Raw genomic sequence first — 18,406 nt, 5'->3', positions numbered from 1 at the left:
GGGCTGGTGCATGACTGAGAAGAAAGATAATGAAAGGCTTTGGTGGTGGGGCTGAAGAGGGGGTGTAATTTCAGAATATAGTTGGAGATCAAGTTGGTGGGTCTTAATACCACGGATTGAATGGGGACACAGCTCAGGAAAGAGGGGAGGCAGACTCCAGCTTGAACACCTGGAGGACAACCCAGGGGACAGTATTCTCAGCCCACTTCCACATTGTTGGCTAGTTCCACATCTTCCCTGCCTGACTCAGCCTCTCCCATTCCTGCTTATCCTTGGAGACCCAGCTGCAACTCCACTGTCGGCACCCAAAGGCCGAATCCATTCACAAAGAACCTTCCAGCCTGTCTCTCTAGCCTCCTTTTCCTGTTTCACACTGCTCCTTTGGGTGTCATGACCCCAGGAATCCCATTCAGGTATGCACATTCAGCAGGTCTTTCCTTAAGCATGAGATCTGGGGCTTACCACTCTGGGCACAGGGACTAAGGACCTGCAGGAGACTGTGAAGGCATAGATGAAAAGTGGGCTAGATCAAGGGTAGAAGATAGTGGGTTTCTTCCCAGCTGATTATGGAGCTGCCTGGAGTACTGTGGAGGGTTCTGAGGCTGTGTCCATGCTTAGCTGCACAGAGTATTGTGATCGATTAGTGATGTCTGCCATGAACACAGGAGGGATAGGGCAGGGTAAATGCCATTTATGTACAATTTCTTAATGACAAGATCTGTATTGTATGGACAATCTACAGCTGTTCTCAGGAAAAATCAAAGATGATATCCCAATGGCTGGTATAACTGAGGGCAGAAACAAATCAGAAGGGGGCTGTTAAGAGAACCAGGACCAGTGTCAGATACAGGCTGTCCTCAGCATTGCATTTCAACTTTCATACCACTCTCCACTTGTGTCCATTACATAATGATGCCCCTAAACCACCTTTTGTTCCCTGACTTGAGGCTCTCAAACCTCAGCTCACAAAGGGATTTTTCTAGCTAATGCCTGCCAGCCAGTGGTTTCGTTTTGGCAGCCTAAGTCATTGTCTGTACTGTGGTCTTTGAGCAGTTCATCTGAATATTTTATTTCCCTTATGGTTTTATTTTAAAAAACGTAAAAATGAAGGTGTGGATACCAGTGGAGGGAGGGTAGTTCTCCTCAATGTAATGTAGAAGCAGAACATGCATTTAGAACTTTAAACAATGGAATTACTTCAAAATAATTGTTATCTATTTAATAAATCATACTACTGTGGTCATTGAGGAGTAGTCTGCTATGTATGCTGCTGAGGGCATAGTGAGGGTGCATTTGGCCAGGTTATAAGTGACCCCTTAATGTTCACTCAAAAACAGACCAGGTGGAGGGGCGCCTGGGTGCTCAGTTTGTTGAGTATCCAACTCATCTCCTCATTTTGACTCAGGTCATGATCCCAGGGTCCTAGGATCCAGCCCCACATTAGGCTTCATGTTCAGCCTAAGATTCTCTCTCTCCCTCTGCCCCTCTACCTTGCTTGCTCGTGTGTGTGCTCTCTCGCTCCCTCTCTCAAAAAAAAAAAAAAAAAAAGACCAGGTGGAGTATAACCAACAAGTTTAGTCACATCAAGGTGGTCCCACAGAGTAAAGATAAAGTCCTATGATTTTCACTTGTTCTATTTTATAGGATAACATTCTTTTCCTTACATTTTGTGAGCATTGGGGGTTAAGATAGATATGTCATCCTTCGGGGCCTGGGCATTCTGGATAATTAATCTTCTGCCATACCACAGAGACAAAAGTGGAAATTATGCAATTAAAAGCAATAGATTTTAGCTTCCTCCTGTCTTTTCACAGACATAAGCCAGTTGACCACGGTGTGGGGGTTCATTTTGAAGGAAGATACTCAAGAATTTATATGAAATGCTGAAGATCCACGCAAGATTGTGTCTGTAAGGCTAAGAGAAATGGGAGCTTTTATACCACGATGAGCTGTCTGGGCAGGAACCGTCAGCCCTATTGACTGCTGGGCTCTCATTTTTGACTATTAATATCAGCTGTGGGCTCTGATTCTTATACATCTGACTTGCATTCACCTGAATTACAGTATATGTTACAGCAAGAGGTTGTTTGAAATAACTGACATGTCAGTAGAGCTGACTGTTGGTTTGGAAACAGGATGCTTAACTGGCTGGGGCAGGGCTGTGAGTAGGCTGAGGATGCTGCCAGCACTGTGGGCCAAGGACAGTGTCTGGATGAAACAACCCAGTCCTCCAGATGTGAGCTCCAGGACCCAATGACACCACCCTCTGCTGGTTCTTATTTCTTGTTTTTGAGGACTGGGTTTAAATCCCTGCTTTGTCACCAACTGAATGACTTACATTTGCATTTATGTAAAGTATGGACTCTTACTTTTTTGTTTGAAGGTTAAGTGCAAAGAAGCAATACATTTTTTTGTTACTGCTTTGCAATGTTCCTGTCCACTTTAGTCCCTCTAATGCGTATATGACCATTCTTCAATGAAGTAATAGCCCAGTTAACACAAGGATCACTGTGTGTCCTGCCATAAATAGCATCTCTATTTCAGTTTTTTGAAGATGTTAATTTATATGAAAATAAAAAATAATACAAGGAAAAATTCAAGTTACATAAATGTAACTCTTTCCATTGTCATGTGTAAAGTGGCTGGCATTTAGTAAGATTTTATTCTCTTCTTCCCTCTGTCCCCGTTTCCCATGTCCTGAACTCCTTTATGGTCCAATTCCTGGATCACCTCCTTGGAGAAGCCCTCCCTGACTGCCTCTGTAATTAGCTACTCTTTGGTCCTCCATCCTTTATATTTCGCTGATTACATAATGCATGAATTATCTACTTACCTACATGTCTGTCTTTTCTACCAGAGCAGGGCCTCTTGAGGCAGAAACTTCCATTTCGAGACTTATTTGCATATTCCAGAGTCTAGCTCAGCGCTTGGTGCATAGGAGTGTTTTTGGTGAGTGAGTGAGTAAGTAGGTGGATGAGTGAGTAAATGAATGAATGCAAAAACTGAGTGAGGGACTAGACCACTGGTAAAAGAAACCCTGAGCTGGGAAGGGTTTCAACTAGAAGAATTAAGACCGTAGGTCACACAGCACAAGTACTTTAGCAGGGAAGTCTGAGTCTCTGAACCATCCAAAAGCTGGTACACATATCTGTGTCTGTGCACCTTTGGGGGAAGAGAGGAGAGTCTGTAGCTGTCCTCAGATTCTCAGAGACATCCATGGCCCCCAAATGTTGACAAGTTGCTGATGTAAACAGATGGAACAGGCAGGCCCCACCGAGAGGGCACAACGAAGTGATTACAGAAGAGATGTGACAAAGGAGGAAAAATCAGACCTGGAGGAGGAGACACCGAGTCCTGCATGGACCTCAAGGAGAGGTTGTGGCCCAAGGACAGGATAGAGTCTTGAGGGTGTTGCTATTTGCTTATAAGCAGTGCTTGTGTGAGGAAACCCAGGGAAGATTCTGTTTCTTGTACAGAATCTGTGGGCTGAAAAGGGCTGCTCAGTTTGCTGGTTCCAATCACTGGCCTCCAGGCACACCGAGCAGAAATGATCCCAGGCAAACACTGGGTCTTTCGTGCCCCAAATAGCTTCCCTCCCCCATTTCCCTGCACTCTTCTGTTCTCTTCTGTTCTCTTCTGTTCTCTTCTGTTCTCTTCTGTTCTGTTCTCTTCTCGCCTCGCCTCGCCTCGCCTCGCCTCGCCTCGCCTCGCCTCGCCTCTCCTCTCCTCTCCTCTCCTCTCCTCTCCTCTCCTCTCCTCTCCTCTCCTCTCCTCTCCTCTCCTCAGTATGTATGTATGTAGGTAGGTATTTATTTAGAGAGGGCATGTGAGCAGGGGAGGGGCAGAGAGAGAGAGAGATAGAGAGGGAATCCCAAGCAGGCTCCACACTGTCAGCACAGAGCCCAAGGTGGGGCTTGATCTCTCAAACCCTGAGATCACGACCTGAGTCAAAGTCAAGAGTCAGACACTCAACCGACTGGGCCACCCAGGTGCCCCTCCCCTGCATCTTTCTATTCTATCCTTGGCTGTGAAAACTTGATTATCATTAAGAGCAGTCTTTTTCAAAAATGTGGGTCATGGCCCATTGGTGAATCGTGACGTAAATTTAGAGGGTCATGACCAGCCTTATGAAAACATGAAATAGAATATGATAGAAAATATTGAGTGCATCACACATGTAAGAGTGCGTATCATGTGGGACGTCCTGTTTCAGCTCAATATGTATGGGCTTTTGGTATCATATGTATTTCCTTTTGTGGGTTGTGGTCACAAATGATTGATAAGCACCAGTCTCAAGCATCATTGTAGACATTCACGAGATACTCGCTGAAAGGCCAGGCTCCTGAGCGGACAGTGGTGAGAGATGAGGTGGGAGAAGAAGCCACGTTGGGGTTCTACACTGGAAAGCCCTCTGCTCCTGGCCAGAAGTTAGGGCCCTGCCATATTGCCCACCACCATCACCCCTTCTTGATTCTTTCCTCTCCTCCCCTGGGCAGGTTGTATACGTCACTGCAACATTTCCCTATATCATGCTTCTGATCCTCCTGATCCGAGGGGTCACCTTGCCCGGGGCCTCCGAAGGCATCAAGTTCTACCTGTATCCTGACCTCTCCCGGCTCTCCGACCCACAGGTAAAGTTGCTTGCTTCGTGTCCAGTTGCCTGTCACCACTGGGATGCCGTCTGCCAGCCTCTGCTGCCAGCCATGGGGGCTTAGCAGCTGGCTGAGCATGTAGAAGTCCATGGACCCCTTCTCACAATAATCATTTTCCATGCATAAATTAAATGCCTAGGAAATCCAATATATTGAAATACAACCATCAAAACATCAACAAAAGACAAATTTGTGGCATGTAATAATATATGTGCTTGTTTATCAATACATTAAAGAGCAAGATCCAGCAACAGGTCCTATGATTTTTATGGTTTCAAAGTCATGGTGAGCATAAATGATGTGTGGAGATATCTATACTGTGATATGAAAGTATCTGGGATTTCTACTGCTGACAATTCTGCCGTTTGTTGTCTATATTCATAATTGAAGAAATGCTAAATTTGTTAGAGGTAAGTGTAAACAGAAGGTTTTTCCTCTGCCTAAGATCACAGATCCCCCAGCCATGCATCTCAGTGAGACCAACTGGGTCTTTGTTGGTGATTGATTTTCCTTGTGGGTGCAGCTTGCAAAAAGAAAATAATTGGTGAAAACTGGCTCACCTCTTAGTTGTGTCCGGTAAGGCGTTGGTTGTGCTGAATCTTGGATAGTGACTGTTTATACCTAAGCTTCTCTAAGTGGGCAGTGATGGTGTTCCCAGGTGTATGTTAGACAAGAGGTGAAAACAGACATCTTGCAGGCCCAGAAATGCTCAACCTCACTACTTGTTAGAAGCTCCTGGGACCTTTTGAAAAATCCCAATTCCCAGAGTGTAACCCAGACCAATTAAATTAAATGTTCTGGGGGTGGTTCCCAGGTATCAGTGTTTCCTAAAGGCCATCAGGTAAATCCAGGGTGTCAGATAATGTGCTCAAAGACATCTGATGGCCGAGGAGACATCCATGTTTGTTTAATTGAAGTATAGTTGATATACAATGTTATATTAGTTTCAGCTGTACAACATAGTGATTCTGGCATTTTCATATATTGCAAAGTGATCACCCTGGTAAATCTAGCTACCATCTGTCAACATACACAGTTGTTATATGTTATCAACTATATTCCATGTAGTGTACGTTGTATCCCTCTGACTTGTTTATTTTATAACTGGAAGTTTGTACCTTTTAATCCCCTTCTGCTATTTTGCCTACCCCCATCCCAGCAACCACTAGATTGTTCTCTGTATCTTGGAGTCTGTTTCTGTTCTGTTTTGTTAATTTTTTTTGGATTCAACATATAAGCAAAATCATACAGTATTTGTCTTTCTCTGACTTATTTCACTTAACATAATACCCCCAGGTCCATCCATGTTGTTGCAAATAGCAAGATTGCATTCTTCTTTGTGACTGAATAGTATTCCGTTGTATCTGTGTACCATATTTTCTTTATCCATTTGTCAATCAGTGGACACTTGGGCTGCTTTTATAATTTGGCTATTGTAAATAATGCCATGATGAACATAGAGGCACCCATATTTCTATTAAAATGAACATAGATACATCATGCATTAGAATGTAGAATCTGCATTCATAGTAGATGAGACTGCAGGAAACTCCGAGTCTGCAGTCTGTAGCTTCCAGCCACCCCCTGTTAGGAGAACTTGGGTGGAAAGGTTTATGGAGGGCGAGTTATTGCAGCTCAGGTGTAGCTCATTACACTGATTAAGGTCCATGGTGAAGTGGCAACGTGTGCTCATTTCTTCTCAGTTTGCTGTGCCGTGAGGGGCCCCTGAGGCTCGGGGCACCACCGGGCACCTGCCGCAGCATCCTGAGTTGCAGGCAGAATCCCTAGGAAGAAGGAAATTAGCTCCTGACTGTTGGCCTCACCAATTCCAACCTCTGATGGCAAAGGCTCAGTTGGAGAGTGAGTTTTGGAAAACGTATTTCCAGAATCACTGGTCTGTGCCTTTTTTGTCAGATCCACAAATTCTTGACCCAGTACAGATTTCCTGTTCTTTCCTCTGCTCACAGGTTTCCTTATCCTGTTCCTCAGGGTCTGTCAGGAAAGAGATCCTGGGCATCACCCACATTTTCCAAACCTAACTGATCATCGGAACACCTTGGAACATGTTAAGAATGCAGTTTTGGGGGTATGCGATGGCACCTGCCTATTTATATAATTAGGAAGCTGCCGAGGAGATTCTGATGATCAGAAAAGTTTGGGAAAAGCCAGCCAACACTTACGACCGTAGAGCCCTATCTACACATATACACATGTACCACAAACGCACATACCCACACACAGGACAGAGGTGAAGCCAGGTGTTCACCATTCACACTGTCTGCCTCATCATCCCAGTTTCCTGCCATCCCCCTTCCTCTCAGGCTTCGGCTCCCAGGCCAGCACTCACTTGCAAGGCTGTTCTGAGGAATGGCCACTTGGAGTCGTGGTATGAACATTGGGCCAACAGTCAGGACCTGGCTTTCCTCGGGCTCTGCTGCTGATCCTAAGTGACCTTGGACAGGTTCCTTCTCTTTTTCTCCTTCTGGGCCTTCGTTTTCCCACGAAGGCAAGAAAAGGTTGATTTCATTCAGCAGGTTCAAAGTGGATTCTGAGATGCCTGCATTTTCCATGAACATGGGTTGACTGATAGACTTACAGGCCACCTTCAGCCCTCTGCCCATTTTTGTAAATAAAGTCTTACTGGAACACAGCCATGTTACTTATTTTCCCCCATATTGTTTGGCTGCTCAAAGGCATAACTCAGAGGCAAAGATGAGTAGCTGAGACAGAAACCATATAACCCCTATGCCCCGGCCCCTGCCACATTGAGTGACTCACTAGGGCTCAAAGGACTCAGAGCAGTCATACTCTTTAATACAGCTTATTTCCAGCATCAGCGAGAGAAAAAGACACATCACATCAAGTGGGGAGGAATCCATGCCATAGGCTTCCCACAGTCACCTGCCAGGAGGAGCCACACAGAACGTGTTCCTTCTTGCAGCATCAAAATGCAGCAGCATGTGGGCAGTATTTCTCCCCAGAGGAGATTGGTCAGGACTCGGGTTTTTAATGGGGAAGTTTTATTAAGTGCGCAGGTACTTTGTGGCCATGTGATCGATCGCACGGTCTCCAGAAGGAAAGCAGGTACTCACCGTAAGTTGCATTGCTTGTACAAATAGTCCAGGCAAGCTGGCACAGCAGAATTCAGTGCCCCTGGCATACAAAATGACGGTGTGACTTAGTACCAGGGGAATATCTTAGATAAGTTCCCAGATATCAGCCAAGAGCCAATCCTGCCAGCAGGCCCTTTGGGACAGGAACATCAAGTCTGCTGTGGTAACTGTTTGCTGCACACTGGCAAAACGTAAAATATTTACTATTTGGGCTATTCTAGAAAAAAGTGCTAATTTTGAGCTGCAGAACCCTCAAATGCCTGTAAGGGGAGACTTGTTGGCCTCTGATCTCTGCTTGACTCCCTCACTCTACCCATGTTGCTCTCTGCCTCGGCTGCCACCAGCCTGGTCCAGACACCACCATCTCCCCCTTGACAGTAGCCTCCTAACTGGTCTTCCAGAAATGTCCCTTAACCCCTTGGTCCTGTGGGCCACTCTCATTCAGCAGCAGAGTGATCTTTTTGAAATCTAAATCTGACAGGCATCTCTTGGCTTAAATCCCTTTTGGGGTTCCCTGTGGTCTTTGGTAGGGCCTCCAAGGGCTTCCTTGAGCTGTCTCCTTGCTGCATCCCCATCATTTCTCCCCCTCTCTCAGTTCATGCCAGATCCTGGCCTTCTTTCTGCCTCAGGACCTTTGCACATGTTACTTCTCTGCTAAGAATGCTCCCTCTTTCCTCCCCAGACCCTCCTTCTGCACCTTGCCCAACATCCGCTCATCCTTTAGGATTCAGTTTAAACATCACTTTTTCAGGCAAGTCTTTCCGAACTGCTAACCATGCACCCTTTAGTATTTCATACTTATTTTCCAAAGTGCTTACCATGTTTGCAGGGAAATATTTATATATGTATATACATGTATGTATGTATGTATGTATTACATGTGTGATTTGTTTAATGTCCATTCATTTGCTTGACAGATACTTACTAAGTGCCTGTTCTGTATCAGAGATTATTATAGGTATCAGGGATATATAGCAGTGGACATTGAACAAAATAATGATCCCTTCCCCAAGAAGTTTATATGCCAGTCAAAGAAGATAGCAGTGAACAGAATAAAAAATAAAATATGCAGTCCATTAAATGGCGACAAGACCCAAAGAGGCCAAGGATGGAGTGGCAAGGGGAGTGCTTAAGAGAGGGTGGATACAAAGTTCCTCCCAGAGAAGACAGCTTGGAAGCAAGGTCTGTATCTGTTTTTCCCACCATTGTATCTCCAATCCCTAGCTAGCTCAGTGAGTGGGACATAATAGGTGCTCAATAAATGTTTGCTGAATGACTGTAAGAGCCAAAGCTATTTTGAGATTTTTGAGGAAAGATTCTGTTGCTTTAGCCAAAAATTTAAAAACCTCCAGCTCACCAGATCTGTGAGTTGTAATGTTTTTTGATTCTCCTTGTGTGAGCATGCCCACCAAAAGGAACAGAGATAGTTAATTGGGATAGAGGTAAGGATAGTGACCACAAGAGGGAAGGGTAAACAAAATTTCATGTAACTGGTGTCTTTGGAAGCTGGAGTGTGTTGCGGGAAGGGCCCAACATGGCTGAAAAGAGAGGTGGGGGTAGCCCTGAGCCTGCTTTCTGTCTGCTCCGGGGGCTGAAAGGCTGGTGTTGGGGTGTATAGTAACCTGGACTCTGTGGAGGGGTCTTGATAACTCCTCGAACTTTGGAGGCTAGCACATCACACAGATTCGTCTCGGCGTGCTGAGGGAAGGCAGCCTGTGCGTGGGTCAGTAGAATCACAGTACCCCAGCTAGAATGTCCACTCAGTAGATAGATCCAGGTCAGAGAGGCTGAGCTACTTGTCTGTGGCCACACAGCAGCTCAGTGGCCCAAATAGGACTTAGAGCCCAGGGTTTCTGGGCTCTGAATGAAGGAAGGTAAGATCTAAAGAAGAAAATGACAGATCCACACCGAGAAGTTCTAAGTGTTCCCATTTGTGCACACCCCAGGCCATGAACCATCGGGAAGGCCCAGGCTGGAAATCCTGCTCTCCTGTTACAGTTCGTGTGGCCTCTAGCAAGGCTCCTCCCTCTCTGGGACCTGGTCATCTCTTCCCTAGAATGGGGGTCACAGGTTGTAGTCGCCTGCCCCATCAGATGGCTGTGAAGGTGAAGTGCAATGACCCAGTTAGTGGAGGAATGTTTTTTCTTTTTGCAGTTACGTGTTTTAATGTGCATTAGAAAAAAAAAACAACCTGGGACATCCATCAACCGTATCAGAACCGTGACTTCATAGTTATTGCTGGAGTGAAGCTGTATCTATTTACACTTTACATACACACACACACACACACACACACACTACACATTTACATACATGTATGTGGTAAGGAGCAAGGTTAATTTACAAGCAGCTATCAAATAAATACTAGAATGAACATGGACTTAGCAAAAATAGTACAGGGTGAAGACGGTGTGCTGAGGTTTGGGACACGGCTGGGGCTGGAGAATCATCCTGAAGTAGCGTTAGGACTTCAGGTAGCCACATGGTCCCACTCAAGACAACTGAGGCATGGGTCTCAGAAGTAGAGAAAGTAGGTCAGGAGAGCTGTCAGCCAGAAATACTTAATCAGGAGATCAGAAAATGGCTCAGCCTCTTGGTGGTTTTCTCCTTTTATCAAGTCCTTGTTGTGACTAATGAACCTGACTTAGTTTCCCATTTGTGCTTCAGAACGCACCAGGAAGAAAGACTCCCAGAAAGGCCTGGCCGCTTGGCTTGTCTACGAGTGTGAACACCCTTGTTTCTTCAGGGTGATCTAGAAGTTGCAGTGATCAGGCTTCCCGCAGCTATGAGGGACTAAAAGGTTGATGCTGGACCTATCAGAGTGTCTCTTGTGTGTGAACCAATGGGAAGGATAGGTGATGGGGGTAGTGAGCCGAGGAGTCGGGCTGGTCAGAGGGGAGGCTGCTGGACACATTCAGACCTCCAGCCTCAGAGACTCATTGGGTCCCTGCACTGCTCCAGCCATTCCCAGAGTGTGGGCATGGTCTCAGAGGGACTGGGGGCCACCAGGGGGTGAAATAAGCCCTTACTGGGAGTCCTCCCCAGGCTGCCAATTCCATGAGGAAAGGGATCGCGACTGTCCTGTGGACCACTCACCTGTCACCAGAGCCCAGCAAAGCTGTTCCGTATCTTATCCCAGGGATATTTATAGCATGCCTACCTCTGCCAGGCAGTCAGTATATAAGTGAGTAAGAGCACTCTGTGACTGGGTGGGCTTCCCTCCCTGGAAGAAGGAAGAGGGTTGGAAGAGATCGGAGCTTTGCATCCTTCCTTTGGTCTGTTGAGAAGAACGTGCACCTTGTTCTTGGTGATGGTCCTCGTGCCAAAGCCTGTGAATAACTCCTGCCTTTTAAATACTAGGGAAGATCTAAAGGGGCTGCATCCACGCCATCACTCTCCGTCTTTTGCTTCCTGGGGGCTTATGTGGGTGGGGACTTCACAGGAGGGCTGATAGCTGATGCTCTGGGTGCTAAATGGAACCCCCAGCTTGCCTTCTCTCTCCTGCAGCTGGAAAAGCCAGCCCTGTCCCAGTGCTTCAGGAATAGCTATGGGGCTCACATGTTATCATCACAGCTTTACCTCCCTGAAGCCATGTTTGGAATTTGGTGAAGTTGGGGGCCTGGGGTGGGAGGGCTTGCCTGTACAGGTCAGCAGAGGGAGGACAGGCAATGACCCACCTGAGGAAAACAACCCTCAGGGTGCCTTCTACCCCATAGGAAACTCTTGCTTCCTGGATCCCATATCCTGGCCGGAGTGACAGCAAGGTGGGGCCTCTCCGTGATCCAGGATCTCCATTAATTCCAGACCCGGGCTCCAGCTTCCCTTCCCTGCTGCTTATAAGGGGTTCAGACATGCATGTGTGCTGTGTCATTTACATTTCTAAAGGGGCACAGGTTCCTGACTGATGCAACGCTCTGGACCCCAGCTCCCGGGGCCTTAAGGGAAAAATCCTTTTGAGGGGTGCTCCTGAGCCCTCTGGGCTTGTGTGGCATTCTGCATGAAGACTAAGTCTTGATCTGGACAGGCAGATGCATTCACAGCGGCCCCCTCCTTCTATCTCCCCAGCCAGCGAGGTAGGAGAACTCCAAAAAGCATGTAAAGAGAACTCAGTTGTAGGGAGCCTGGGAGCCAAGAACACCTTCCTCACAGGGTAACTGTGAAGTCCAGAGAGAGAGCCATGGAAGTTATTTTAAGGTCTAAAGGGCTGTGAGCCCTACTGTTGTAGTCTCCGTGAGGGCTTCCTGACCACCTTGTATAAAATCATGCTCTCCACCCTGCACATCCTGTCTACACACCCACCCCCCCAGCTTTGGTTTTCACCATGACACTTGCCAACATCTAAGACACCTTTCATTTTGTGTCACCATACTCCACTCACTAGAATGTTAGCTCCAGGAGGGCAGAGGATTGATCTGTTGCATTCACTGTCAGATGTCCTGCCCCTGGAAACAGAGCCTGCCAACATTAAGAGCTCAGTAAATACTTTTAGGCAGGCAGGCAGGAAGAGAAGGGGGAGTGAAGGAAGGAAGGAAGGAATTGAAGGAAGGAAAAAAGGAAGGACGGACAGTTTCAGGAGAAGCCTATGTGACTCTGTTACAATGACCTAGCATGGACTGCAGTTGTGGGTAAGCTCTCCAGAGACAGGATTTTTAGTGCATTGGAATCTGGTATCTAGGAAAGGAAATTTGAGTCACTCTGTTGCCATTGACCAGCTTGGTGGCCTTCAGGCTGTCTCTTTACCTCTCAGAGCTCAGGGTTCTCACCTGTCTGTTGGGGTTAGAATATCCACCACACAGAGCAGTTGTGGAGCAGGTTTGCATGTGAATGCACAAGCACTTCTATTTCTCATTTTCAGTGCCCAGCCCAGGGTCTGGCATGCAGTAGGGCTCCAGGGACACCAGTGATGTTCTTCATTTGCCTCCGTGTCACTGGGCTCTGGGCAGGATGAGTCAGAGCTCCACAGGCCTAGAGGGAGGCTTTGAACTCAGAACCGAGTGCCTTCATTGTGAATCCAGTAAATTAAGTTTCTCATCAAGAACTTGAAGCAACACGGCTCGCCTTCTTTGTCCTCCGGCAATTTGCATTCCGTGGTCTCTTATAACTTTCTAAACATCTATTTGCCTTCACTGTCAGCCCTGTGTTCTCTCCGAAGTGTGAAGTGCTTCCACTCCATTTTTCCCCCCCAAATTTTTATTTTCTGTCTTTTCAGTCTTTGGGGAATGGAGGGCCGCTTTCAGGAAATCACATTTTCCCTGCCCCAGATTCCTGCCACTCTCACTCTTCATTGTGTTTCGAGTGTGTGTTTTCAGGGCAAGAACAGAAAGGCCTGTCACGGATCCAAATCGCGGGGTCTGCTTTCCCAGGGTGTGCACACGTTCCCCAAGTCAGCCTCTTCTGTGGAGGGAACTGGAGCTGGCCGCTAAGGTGTCCCAAGTCCTGGAGGTGGGGTAGAAGGATGCCCAAAGAGTGAGCACCTCAGAACACTGGAAATCTCCTCCACCTGCCCTCACCCCATAAGGACAAATCAGGGAAAACAAGATCCTCATTTAAAACCTCACCTGATGAACCTTGTGGACACGCCCATGGAATCGCTGCCACCTGGTGGCAGTGTACTTTGGCTCCAGACAGGGACCCAAGGAAACATGAGTGTCTTTACTGCTGGACTTCCCGACTGAAATGGAAATAATGATACTGACTTGTAGACATTGGGTATGTTTTTGAAAATATTGCAAACTTCCCTGGACACGAGGGCTACTCCCTGGGACTGAAAATCAACCAAGGTTTCCTTTTGGTATATTTGGTTTGGGGCTAGGGTCACTGTTCTACCAGCATTCATCTGTTGTCTACTCAGCACCAGGTACTGGGGATGCAGAATCAGATGATGCATGATTCTTGTCTTCAAGGAGACGATAGTGTCTTGGGAGACACACATAATTAGGTCAGTGTTAACAGTAGTGAAGGAGGGGGTACTAGGGTTGGAGTTCACCTGACACAGGTATGCTTCCCGTCACTGGGTGAATGCCTCCAGAATTAGAGACACATTACTGATCTAACACACACACTGAAAGGAAGGTAGTGAGCATTTCTTCTTTCTTGACTGCTTGAAATTCCTCAAGAGTTGCTGGTCTGTGGAATCAGAATTCCTGTATATTCCACTGAGATTCTGTGCATCACTGGGGTTCCTCATTAAATTCTTTCAGCCATAGGCTTACGGGGAAGTGTTGTGAATTTTAGTTCTCAGCTGTTTCAGTAGCCCCTTATTAATCTGCAGTCTCAGTGGTTGAAGAGCTGCTTGGGTACACATATGAGTAGTGATTCTAGTTATTGTTTCTTTTTCTAATGTTTGTTTATTTTTGAGAGAGAGAGAGAGAGAGCAAACAGGGGAGGAGCAGACAGAGAGGGAGACAGAGAATCCCAAACAGGTTCTGCACCATCAGCTCACAGCCTGATGTGGGGCTCCAACTCACACCCTGTGAGATCATGCCCTGAGCAGCAATCAAGAGTCAGACACTCGGGGCACCTGGGTGGCTCAGTTGGTTGAGCCTCCGACTTCAGCTCAGGTCATGGTCTCGCAGTTCGTGAGTTCCGAGCCCCACATCAGGCTCTGTGCTAACAAACAGCTCAGAGCCTAGAGCCTGCTTCGGATTCTGTATCTCTCTCTCTCTCTCTTTCTCTCTCTCTCTCTCTCTACCCCTCCCTTTCCACCCCCTCCCCCATGCTCTGCCTCTCTCAAAAGTAAATAAATGTTAAAAAAAAAAAAAAAGTCAGACACTCAACTGACTGAGCCACCCAGGCATCCCATTAGTTATCGTTTCTTGATGGCTGATTTTATGACAGGTATTATACTTCACAAACTTGTCATTTAATTTATCCTATTCACTCAATCAGCAAGTAGTTATTGATAATTATTATTTTCTAGACCCAGGCACTAAATGCTATGTATAAGTACCTTAAATTTTTATGACCTGTAAGACAGGACCTATGGTCCTATTACCATATGAAAGGTTCTCTCCTATGAGTCATGAGAGTTTTAAAACCTATGTCCTAAAGGTTTTTCAGATGAGGCGACTGAGACTCCAAGAGGTTAAACTACTTGCCTTGTGCTTACAGAGATAGCCCTTGAACCCAGGTGAGTCTGACTTGGGCAACTAAAGGATGCAATGCTGAAACCCTTTGTCATATCTGATTTTTCTGACCTTGCTCTTACTCTGCAGCCCTGGGCTAGCAATTCTGGCTCTGGTGTCTTTGAGCATCCCAGACCTGCATGACTACCTTGCAAGAATCCTAGAATCTCAGCGTCAGGTGGGTTTAGTCCCCACCCAGTGCAGGAATCTCCTCTGTAGTAACCTGGTCAGTTTCTGATTGGCCCCTCCTGTGACAAGGAAACCCTTCAACTCCACTTTGGAACACTCCTTGCTCACCTGGTTCCCAATGTTGACATTCATTCATTCTTTGTTTCATTTGCTTGTTCTTTCTTGATTCATCTACCCTAATTTGTACCCCACTTTGAGAGAATCTACCAGGGTTCAACATGCTAATATAAGTGCAGCTTAAACAAATGAGGTACAGACAAGCCTCCTGTGGGCTAAGAGCCTCCAAGATGGGCTCCCTGCCCCTTACCACGATCTCCTTCCTCACCCAACAGACTGAGGGAGCTTTGAAAAAGGAATCCTGGATTATGTAACTTCCTGGAATTGTTCTTTAAATGTGTTTTGCTTTAATTCTTTGCGTATGTTTATTCTAACATCTTTTTTCCCCAGTTCATGGATCATATTTTCCTGTTTCTGTGCATATCTGTTAGTTTTTGATTGAATACTGTGGGTTGTAGTTAAATATTATGGATACGATATTATAGAGGCTCTGAATTCTGTTATCTTCCTCTGAAGAGTGTTGGGTTTTATTTGAATAGGTATTTCAAATACTGATTGACACCTTAAACTTATGTAGACTCAACTTCATGTTTTCTTGCTGCAGGCATGTGGAAATCCCAAGCTGTTTCTTAAGACCCTCTAACTTAATAGGACTCAGTGGGCCTTCATTGGTTCTAAGCTCTGTCTCCTCTGTAGAGCTTGTCAGGGCTCTGTTTAGGCTTTGTTAGGATGGGTCTAGAAGAGTTCTTACTCTAGAGCATTGGTGCTCAACTAGGGAAATTTTGCATCCCAGGAGACATAAGTCAATGTCTGGAAACCGTGTTAATGTCACTAGTGACAATCTAGTGAGTAAAGGCCAGGGATGCTGCTAAACATCCTACATTGCACGGGACAGCCCCCCAAACAAAGAGCTATGGGGCCCAAAATATCCGTAATGCCATGGTGGAGAAACCTTACCTGGAGGCCTGGTTCTTGCTCCTAAGGGGAGGTCCTTCTGTGTCTCAGCCAGGTGCCAAGGGTGAATACTTGGTGTTGACCGATCTGTCATGCTTGTAGGCAGTCCCCCGGCCGTGCTCTTCCCCCGGTAGTGTCCAACCTCTAGCATATCTGTTCCACTCTCAACCCCTGGCAGCACTATCTGGCCTTGGGTGGGCTCACGCTGGACGTTTACAGCTCAGCCCTCAGCCACAGTCTCCCAGGTGACCTCCACATGGACATCTGGGGCCCTGTTCTGTATAGCTCCCCCTTTCTGGTGCCCCACACTATAGATTATAACTCTTTCAGCTGTCCTGCACTCTGGCCCTGCCTCCTTGGCCCAGTGAGACTATGTATTCTGCCCAGATTCTAGCCCTGTCTGCTGTGGTCAAGAAACTGTCCCCAGGTAGAGGGCTGGGGAAAACCCCCTTGGAGGTTGCCATCTCTCAGAGATAACAATCTTGCCCTGCATATTATCTACTGCCTGAAAGGGTCACCTCCTCTATTGTGACTGCTTTGATAGCTGCTTATGGCAGGAGGCCTAGTCTGATACCACTCATTCATGACCAGAAACAGAGGTCAACCCCCCAGCAGCTTCCCCTCGCACTAGGATTAAAATCGAGACTGCTTACCATGGCCCTCTGTGGCCTGGTCCCATGTCCCACATGGTCTTGGGCATCCTAGACTCCTTCCTACCATAAACCCTGCCTGTCTAGATCACTGTTCCCTCAGATAATCCTGTGGCCTGCTCCTTCTTGTCCTGTAAGTCTTAGCTCCAAAGTCAGGTCGCCTCTGACCAGCCGAGCTCAAACCTTCACTAAACCCCATGACTTTAATGAAACCCCTGTTTTCTTTTATTCACGGCACTGATGGCTGTCTGAAGCAATCTCATGTGTATGTTGATTAGTCTCCCCAGTTAATGCAGCTCTGTGTAAGCAAAGAACTGGTTTGTCTTGTGCACTGTAGTCTCCCTGGCACCTGTCATACAGCCTGGCACATGTTAGACTCTCAGTCAATACTGGATGGGTGGGTGGGTGGATACCATATGGTGGTTTAGATAAAGGACTGCACACAGAGGAGAACAAAACTATTTCCAGTTGCACATCCTTTGGAAGACTTTTTGAAACAGGTAGCCTTTGATTTTATCTTTGAAGGATAGGGAAAAGAAGGCTGTTTGGAGATAAGCAAACACCAGAACTAGGAAAGTCTGCATATATGAAGGGAATGGTCAGTAACTCAGTGTGGCTATAGAACAGGTTTTGTTACAGGGAATCGTAGGAACTAAGAGTGAGACAGCAGACTGAGGCCCTGTCACTGGAAACCTTTGGTACCAGCCCAAAGAGTTTAAGACTCCAGTCAGTGGTCAGGAGGCTGCTGTTGAAAGTTTCTGGGCAAGAAGTTGATTGGCATAACAAAGCTGTAACTTCGAAGATTGCTCAGACTGGAGGGACTCAGTAGACATTGGCAGCAGAGTTTTAGAGTCAGACAGAACTGCATTTGAATGCCTGCCTCTTGCTTACCCCACTGTGTGACCTCAGGCAGGCACTCACCCTCTCTGAGCCTCAGTTTCCTCTTACAAGCCTCAACATACAATCTTTTACTAATATGCGCCCCTTGTAGACGTGGTGAGGTTAGATGAAACAGTAATGTGTAAACTTCTCTAGGGACAGAAAAAGAGAAAGAGAAGAGAGTAAGTTTGGAGGTGAGTAAAGAAGTGGACACACGTATCAAATGACCTTGATTTTGGAGCCTTTGGGGGGGGGGGGGAAGACAGTGTAAAGCAAGGAAGAAGTCTGTCTTCCCAGGACAGTGGAGACTTTGCAATGTCATAGGGGACACGAGAAGCAGCCCCCCAGTTGTGACATTGTGGGTTTATGGGCACATGGACCTAGGGTTAGTGCCGTTGTTTGAATTCATGTGGCTACTTCTGGAAGCCCAAGAGGCTCCTCAGAGAAAAGAGACATGGGGCTCATTCTGAAAAGATGTCAGCAAACCCTGAAGATATGCCTGCTGCCTGCCAGGTCTGACCATATGTTCATAGTATGAGGGGTGAACTGGGCAGTGCTGTTGTCCTTGAGGATTTTGTATTCTCATAGGGAGGAAGAGAGATGTCACCAAGAGTGACCACAGTGTGGGTTGATGGGGACCATGGACAGTCGTGACTCCAGCTGTACCAGCACAGGAGACTGACCATGAGACTTCTCTAAGAATCTCCAGGGCTTCTTAGGCTGTTTCTGTTTTGTTTTGTTTTGTTTTGTTTTGTTTTGTTTTGTTTTGTTTTGTTTTGTTTTGTTTT

At 46.6% G+C, this 18,406-nt stretch overlaps 1 protein-coding gene across 2 annotated transcripts in view; it reads left to right on the top strand.

Annotated features, from left to right (window-relative positions):
• Positions 1–18,406, top strand: part of SLC6A11 (solute carrier family 6 member 11) — a 132,646-nt gene that overhangs the window by 58,997 nt on the left and 55,243 nt on the right. Inside the window, exon 6 of one of the 2 annotated variants that reach the window (XM_040491967.1) lies at positions 4,497–4,631. The exons of the other annotated variant lie outside the window; for it this stretch is intronic. Within the exon in view, the coding sequence (XP_040347901.1) occupies positions 4,497–4,631 (135 nt within the window). The remainder of the gene's footprint in view (positions 1–4,496; positions 4,632–18,406) is intronic. 2 annotated transcript variants of the gene reach the window in all.

The sequence above is a fragment of the Herpailurus yagouaroundi genome, unplaced genomic scaffold, assembly GCF_014898765.1.
Source record: "Herpailurus yagouaroundi ecotype Mexico unplaced genomic scaffold, PumYag 183, whole genome shotgun sequence".
In the NCBI taxonomy this organism is placed as follows: domain Eukaryota; kingdom Metazoa; phylum Chordata; class Mammalia; order Carnivora; family Felidae; genus Herpailurus; species Herpailurus yagouaroundi.
The sequence above is the reverse complement of the archived record's forward strand: the minus strand, read 5'-3'. Positions and strand labels throughout refer to the sequence as shown.